General features: G+C 35.6%; 1 protein-coding gene across 1 annotated transcript; it reads left to right on the top strand.

Moving 5' to 3' along the window:
• The first annotated feature begins 813 nt into the window (after positions 1-813).
• LOC128989445 (fibrous sheath CABYR-binding protein-like) lies at positions 814-1800 on the top strand. Its single transcript, XM_054411337.1, has one exon. It carries the CDS (start codon positions 814-816, stop codon positions 1798-1800), a length of 987 nt encoding a protein of 328 aa, XP_054267312.1.
• Positions 1801-8542: the final 6742 nt, after the last annotated feature.

Here is an 8542-nt window from a genome sequence, read left to right as displayed (position 1 = left end):
GCAATTGCACTTTGCACTCGAGTTGTACATTATATTTTTCCTACAGTTACCATAAAACAAATAAATTGGTAAAGAAACGTAACATATATTTACACAGAAGTGAACTTTTATTGTGACATTTAATGATACAATAGTACAACAGCTGACCAGCTGATTTACAGCCAGTGCTGCCAACGTATATCGCGCGCATACGACCTTGTCTGTATGTTACGCGCTCACTATTTCGTGCATTCACGTTGCAAATCTGGAGTGAGACAAAGTAATTAGAGTGAGACAATGTTAACATTGTCTCACTGATTAGCAAATTGACCACTTTGCTTTCTCAAATCAGTGAGAGAACATGTACATTGTTAGGTAACTGTAGGAAAAATAATTATAATTCAATTTTTAGACCTTATTTAACTCAGAGTTTCTTTAAATATACTACGTGATGCGAAGTAAAATATATCAACTGATAAAACCAGCCCCTATGCAGGAAAAGTATTCACCTCGACGTAAGCTATGCACCATTCGTAGAAAATTAAAAGGAAACAAGTGTATAGCATGAGATAGCATCTAAAGTGGATTAGAATATCAGCGTCCAAGTTACCTCCGTCAAATTTAACAATGTATTAAAACAGGTAAAGCAATTCACGCAATCATCGGTCATTTTGTCATGAAGAAATATATAGTTCTTTAACTTAAGTAACTTAACTATTCCAATTAATGTAATTCGTATTCTTTTTAGTTAGAGTGGGAGGTTAACAGAGTTTACACTTCCATACTGGCTGTACTGAAACCCGTGGATAGGTTAGCTGACAGTGCTGAGCGAAGATGCCGCCTCCCGATCGCCGCGTCTCCCGAGTGCCGAGCCTCCCGAGTGCCGAGTCTCCCGAGTGCCGAGCCTCCCGAGTGCCGAGTCTCCCGAGCGCTGAGCCTCCCGAGCGCCGAGCCTCCCGAGCGCCGAGCCTCCCGAGCGCCGAGCCTCCCGAGCGCCGAGCCTCCCGAGTGCCGAGCCTCCCGAGTGCCGAGCCTCCCGAGTGCCGAGCCTCCCGAGTGCCGAGCCTCCCGAGTGCCGAGCCTCCCGAGTGCCGCGTCTCCCGAGTGCCGAGCCTCCCGAGTGCCGAGTCTCCCGAGTGCCGAGCCTCCCGAGTGCCGAGCCTCCCGAGTGCCGAGCCTCCCGAGTGCCGAGCCTCCCGAGTGCCGAGTCTCCCGAGCGCTGAGCCTCCCGAGCGCCGAGCCTCCCGAGCGCCGAGCCTCCCGAGCGCCGAGCCTCCCGAGTGCCGAGCCTCCCGAGTGCCGAGCCTCCCGAGTGCCGAGCCTCCCGAGTGCCGAGCCTCCCGAGTGCCGAGCCTCCCGAGTGCCGAGCCTCCCGAGTGCCGAGCCTCCCGAGTGCCGAGCCTCCCGAGTGCCGAGCCTCCCGAGTGCCGCGTCTCCCGAGTGCCGAGCCTCCCGAGTGCCGAGCCTCCCGAGCGCCGAGTCTCCCGAGTGCCGAGCCTCCCGAGTGCCGAGTCTCCCGAGTGCCGAGCCTTCCGAGTGCCGAGTCTCCCGAGTGCCGAGCCTCCCGATTGCCGAGCCTCCCGAGCGCCGCGTCTCCCGAGTGCCGAGCCTCCCGAGTGCCGAGTCTCCCGAGTGCCGAGCCTCCCGAGTGCCGAGTCTCCCGAGTGCCGAGTCTCCCGAGCGCCGCGTCTCCCGAGTGCCGAGCCTCCCGAGTGCCGAGTCTCCCGAGTGCCGAGCCTCCCGAGTGCCGAGTCTCCCGAGTGCCGAGTCTCCCGAGCGCCGCGTCTCCCAGCGCCGAGCAGACCATCTGGCATAATCTGACAGTTTTGACAGCCGAATTGGAATTCACAAAAGCAACAATGTGCCGTATGGGGTGTTCAATTGAGCATTGTAGACGATCAGCAGTGGAATGACGTTTTATTGCAGAAATGATAGTCTCGAATTCTGAATTAACATTTAATGAATATTTTGTCATTCATTACCGACTCTCGTACCTTTGAGATGCTCGCACCTAATCTTGAATGATTAACCTAACCTAACCTAGCCTAACCTTTCCTGCTTCACAGACTCATTGATACTATTTTAAAAGAGAAGGTATTATTAACCCTCGTCACTTCTGCATCACTCGTTTTAAACGATTTATGTTGATATTCTGCTTGTGTGAACCATGTAACCAGTGTAGGAATATTCGAGGATGTTCATAGTTTATCTGGTCCTTCAAACGAGCCAGGAGATAAATGGGTGGAGATAATTAAAGAACTGGACTAAATATCATAACGCTCGAAAAGGCTTTATCAGAAAACTCTAAGGGGAGGATAAATTTTGTACCCAAAACGTAGGCAAAAGGCAGTGACAATATCGTTGTATTTAGACTGTCCAAATGATAACGACACCGAAAAGGTTTGCATCAATGATAGCTCAGATTTATTTTAATAAACGATTAATTTATCGCAACAAAATGAACCGGGGGAAAACCAAAAATCACAAGTTATAAAAACTAGCTACTTTTGATACTTTAAGATCACTTCATATTTGTCGAGCTGGCACTAGCCCAGCTGCTAGGAATGGTGACATTTCCGAGCATTTGAACAGCGGGAAACTGGTTAACATATTAAACTGGCTGATATTAGTCTCGGCCTCCGGAATAAGCCCCGAATTAAGCCTTGTTCGGATCTAATTTGCATTTTAGTCCACTTATGTAAAGGGATGATGGTTTTGTTGAAATTGGGGTTCAATGCAAGATGAAATGTCATACATCCAAATGTTTGTAATAAAAGGAAAAAACAATATCTTATTTCACATCATATTTTAAGTAGGCAGTGACTTTTTTGCACTCCTTTATAAAATACCAAGTAACCATAAGCACATTAATTATTTTTTTAATATGAGACGTGAATAAATAAAGAATAAAACCGTATAGTTTACATCTAAATATATGATTGTTACTTATTTTTGGGAGAGTATATTCTTATTTCAAATTAACAGATTTTAGAACACAATGATCAACGGCGTACAATCTAGTTATTTATGATATACTTTAGTTTGATTTAAGCATTGGCGTAGCAACACAATTACTAAAAAAATACCCAATTGTAAAAAAGTCGATATGAAGTGCAAGTAATTTTAAATTAATCCAACACATCATAATCACATCGAATTAAAAAAAAACGCCAAAGAGAAATTTGTTTGATATTCTATTCTAGTAGAAAAACTTTGATAATTAGTCGAAAACAAGTTTATAAGAAAAGTATGGTGAATATGTGTATCCAGATATATTTTCTGATTTCACCCATCAAATGGGGCAGAAGAAGTCTTCTGGTATGAAAGCACAGTAGCTATCACTGAAAGCAAAATCTAATTACAAGTTTTGACTGAGACTTTGAAACAACATGCAAATTAGGCCTTTCATACACAAATCTCTTTCACAGTTCACCATCAAACAAACTTCAACCGGAAAATGTAACAGAATATCATTATAGTAATTAACGATCAGTAGATAAAATGTATTGCCTTGGAGGTAAATAACACCACACATCTAAATTTAGTTAACATTAGAAATGCATGAAGAATTTCTATATTTATCTCTTGTCCTTTGTCAGATCTTTATAAAAATATTCTTTTGAAATGTTTGTTGACTCAATAAAAGGTAAAACAGAAGATTTGCAAATATTTTTACATTGTTATCCATAGAGTGAATAAAACATGAACACGTTACATTCGCTTTCTGGTAAATATTTAATGAAGTTATGTGAAAACATTTTCCACTTCTAACTTGGAATACTTGTACATCACTGGATTAAATGCGTTTATATTTTCATCATTTAAAATACCGTACGTTATGTGTTTTGAAAATATTTCAACTGAGACTACTTTACAATAAAATGTATACAGTATTCCTGTTACCTATTTAGAATGTTTGTTACAGTAGAATCTATTTAGTTCTTCTCATTTATTTTTGTTCATATTTTATGAATTATAAGGAAGAATGTAGTCAAATTTATTTTCACAGCGTAGAGATGAAATACAATATGTATTATCGATTGTGTATATATATTTCGTTTGCAATTACTAATATTGCACAGCAATTTGATGCAATTAAAAATCATAGCTTAGTATAATGCCTTGTCATCGTGTATAATATAACAATACAGTATAATATAATAACAATATAATAATAATATAATAATATAATATAATATAATAATATAATATAATATAATATAATAATAATATAATAATAATAATAATAATAATAATAATAATAATATAATATAATAATATAATATACAATATAATAATATAATATAATAGCGTATAATATATAACAATACAGGAGAGTGCAGTGTAAAACATCGAAAGTGTTTTTTACTCTAATACTACGAGAAATGTAAACAATTATTAAGTCAAATTATTTGCATGTGTAACGATAACAAAGAAAACCAAAAACTAAAATTCAACTGTTGTAGTAATGTTTACATTTCTTCATTGTTAGTGAATTTTCCACATAGGGAATAAGGTATTACCGTATGTCTCGTAGTGATAGTTGGGTCCGGGACAAATTTACTTTTTCGATTTGAGGTTCCCAATGGCCAAAACACCATTCGTTCAAATTCAGCAACAATTATACGATTTTTAAAATTTTTTACAAACGTGTAAACCTTTATTCGAACGGGTTCACGAACCAACATGATCGGACTATGGGGACGGTAGTTTATGCGGGTTTTATGGGACAAAACTTGTTTTCCTCCATTTTGAACCTAAAACATAGAGTATTGAAATTTATTTCCAAAACATTTAGTACAGCTTACAAATAATTTAGTACGATTTTTTATGCCTGACGTTTCAGGAGAAAATCAAACAAAAGTGTAAATTGAAATACCCATGATTTTCTTATTGAGAGAAAAAAATGAGGCCTACTGCAGTTTGCTTGTTTATGTATATTTTTAATTTAATTTAGGAATTTTTTTCATACTAATCTATAAAATTTTCAAATAAAAACACACTTTATTTTATCCCTGTACAAGCAAACCTAAGTAATCATTTAAATATTGTTATTTAAACTGGAAATAAATTTAACAATTTTAATGGTATATTTTAGTGGATATCCAGCCAAGTAAATGAAAATTCGCTTAGTCTGCAGGTTTGTTGCCGTGGGGGTAATTATAACTGTTACATTGTTAAATATAACCCTCTATAAGTGATCAACAATGAAAAACAGTCTGTGCCTTCAACTAATGACATACTACACTTATTACGTTACTGCATAAGGTGTAGCTATTCGGTGTGAAGGTGCTATAAAAAAGATAACATATTAATAACTATCACTAGAGGACCCATGCTGCTCTGCAGCGTAAAAATAAATATCATATCCCAGAAATAATAAATTTATGGTTTTCGATTGAGTAATACAGTATCTTGAACTTAACCGATTAGATTCAAACGACCAATATCTCAAATTAAAGCCTATAATTTACCGGTACTTATTATTTAAAGTCTAAAACATAAAAACAGCATAAACAACACTGGAGCTAATGAGTTTTAATCATAGCAAACCCTTATAAAAATAATGTTGATGTTGTTGTTCACCTTGCGCTTGCTTGAAACTCGTCCGATTTGAAAAACTAATAGCTCAAATCAAATCAAATCAAATCAAAAATTCTTTATTCATATTGTATGTACATACATGAATAGTGTCAGACTATAACTAATTTGTATGCATTTTGATTTCGATTTACAGAAAAGTAAGAACCGCATACAGTTTCATTTTTTTATTTTTTTCCATCAGAGCACCTCAACCTTATTTATTTAGTCGTTTTTACATTGAAAAAACTCTTCAAATGAATAATAACTCGTTTGCAACAGATGATTCTTAACTAGTTTTTTGAAATTATTTTGGTTTATTTTACTTTTTAATTTTGTAGGAAGATGGTTTAAAAATTTTGATCCCATAAAGGTTCCCTTTTTTTCAAAGAAGCTGAGGTTATGTTTTGATAAATTTATATCATTCTTATTTCTAGTGTCATATGAATGGACATTTTTTCTAATTTCCAAATTGTGTAGTTGATTTTTGACACACATAATACATTCTACTATATACTGATCATAGACAGTCAAAATATGTAGTTTTGAAAATTTATCCTTCACAGTTATTCGTTTGTCCAAGTATAACATGATTCTTATAGCTTTTTTTTGGAGTTTCAGAACTGTATCTAAATTTTGTTTAGACGTTCCTCCATAGATTGCCAGACCATAAGACAGATGGGAATGTATATGCGCAAAATATATTGATTTTAGGGTGTCCAGGCTACATAATAGTGACATACGCCTCAAAACATATAACCCTGAAGAAATTTTTTGTGTTATGAATTGTGTATGATAATCCCATTTAAAATATGTGTCTACGTAAAGCCCTAAAAATTTAGTATGCTTTAGATTTTCTATTTTTTCGTTTCCAACCAGGATGTTTGGTTCTATTGTTTCTTTTCTTTGTGAGGCTGAAAAAACGATTTGGTTGGTTTTTTGACAGTTTAAAAAAAGTTTATTTTTAAGAAAATATGATTGAACTTTACTCAAATTTTCATTACAGGCCAGTTCAAGATTTTGGTAATTTTTAGCTGAAATAATTAGGTTTGAATCGTCTGCGTACAATAGTAACTGGCTTTTGGCTTCTATGTTTGATTTTAAAATTGAGGGCATTCCACGGACATAGCAGAGAAATAATAATGGTCCTAAAATAGATCCCTGAGGAACTCCATGTTTAATTTTTAATGTTTGTGATTTATTTTTTACGACTTGGTTTCCTTTTTTTGAAACTATTTCAACATACTGAGATCTATCGGAGAGGTATGATCTAAACCATTTTAAAGGAACATCTGGCAGGCCCAAAACTTTAAGCTTCTTAAGTAGTATTTCATGAGACACGCTGTCAAATGCTTTTGACAAATCCATGAAGACACTGGCTACCTTATCCCCCTTGTCAATAGATTCAATTATTGTTTCCGCAAACCTCAGCAGAGCTGAAGTGGTTGATTTTCCTTTTTGGAAACCATGCTGTTCTTCGTCTAAAAGGTTATTATTTTGTAAATGCTCAAACAATCTATTATACATCACCCGCTCATATATTTTTGAAATAGCAGGTAAGACAGAAACAGGACGGTAATTACTTCTTTCAGTTTTTTCACCCTTCTTAAAAATGGGCACTACTTTGGACATTTTTAAACTTTGAGGAAAAACTCCGGTTATTAAGGAACTGTTAACTAAGTGAACTAATGGCTTTAACAAGGGTTTTACTGTATTTTTAATTAACTTTAAAGGAACTTCATCGTGGCCACTTGATAACTTATTTTTTTTATTTAGCTTAAGTGAAAGCCAGTATTTCACTGAAGATTCTTAGACTAAAATATATAGGATTATATAATTATAACTGGTGAAATATGTAATATTTCATTTCATTTCATTCATTATTTAGTATTAAGTTTCTTAAAATGTTAACTTTTGTTCATACACCTTTGTTATTAATCACTCCTCAGAAAGGCTGGCCTAGTATTCATTTCCCTAATTTATACAATTTCATTAATCTGTTCAATTAATCATTAATAATATTCATTCCATAGCCTATATATTTTTTTACAAAGTCCACAACTTAGTTATTTATTCAATATGTAAGAGAATTGCAATAATAATAATAAAATTTCTTATAATACACCGTGTCCCAAAAAAAAACTGAACAATTTTATTTACTTATAAAAAGTTTATTAACAATCACACGATAAACTAATTACATTTTAACTGACACAAATATTCCTAAGTTTTGTTTGATATCATATGTGTTAATGATTTTCAACATGGTTCCCATTGTTGGCAAAAAGATAGTCAATACGGCTTTCCAATTCAGTCCACACTCTATGGTGCATTTTGTCAGTAATGTTAGTAAAGGCTGCATTTATTCTTTGCCTCAATTCTCGGACATCGGAAACTTCTGTCTTATAAACTTATAATTTTGACAAATTTAACTCACATGCTGCACAGCGAACAGACTTTCGAGGGTCGTGAAGAAATAATTGTTGCACGTTTTCAATCAATTCATTTTGGATTTTCGGCCTACCTTTACCTTTTAAATGTTGTAAGCTTCCAGTTAACATAAATTTGTCATACCAGGCTCGAATGCTGTTCCGTGATGTATAACAATTTAAAATTGTTCAGTTTTTTTTGGGACACGGTGTATAATTTAAAAATTAGTCCTTAAGGAATCAAAATTCAAGAAGCAGTGAAACAGTGATCCATGTGTTCAACAATGAATTATGTGAACATTGAGATTGGAGAGAGAAAGAAGCCAGAGTGGAAGTTGAAACTGTTAGTTAAAAGAAGGATTCCAGATTGTATCTAAATTAAATTATTTAATATCATCAAGAAAACCAGTTTATATCAAGTTATATCACAGTAAACCTCAAGAGGACTCAACTCCATCATTGTTATTTTCAAAATTAAGTATAAACTTTTCTTTTAAACTCTTTTTAATTTAGTGCTAATTGGACTTACCTTTTGGACAACATCAAAATTAGAT

The sequence above is a fragment of the Macrosteles quadrilineatus genome, unplaced genomic scaffold (genome assembly GCF_028750875.1).
Source record: "Macrosteles quadrilineatus isolate MER2022 unplaced genomic scaffold, UCM_ALF_1.0 Scaffold_3__2_contigs__length_128488019, whole genome shotgun sequence".
Taxonomy (NCBI): Eukaryota; Metazoa; Arthropoda; class Insecta; order Hemiptera; family Cicadellidae; genus Macrosteles; species Macrosteles quadrilineatus.
The sequence above is the reverse complement of the archived record's forward strand: the minus strand, read 5'-3'. Positions and strand labels throughout refer to the sequence as shown.

Coding starts and splice junctions, on each gene's coding strand:
- LOC128989445 (XM_054411337.1), top strand. CDS start 814: ATGCCGCCTCCCGATCGCCGCGTCTCCCGAGTGCCGAGCCTCCCGAGT.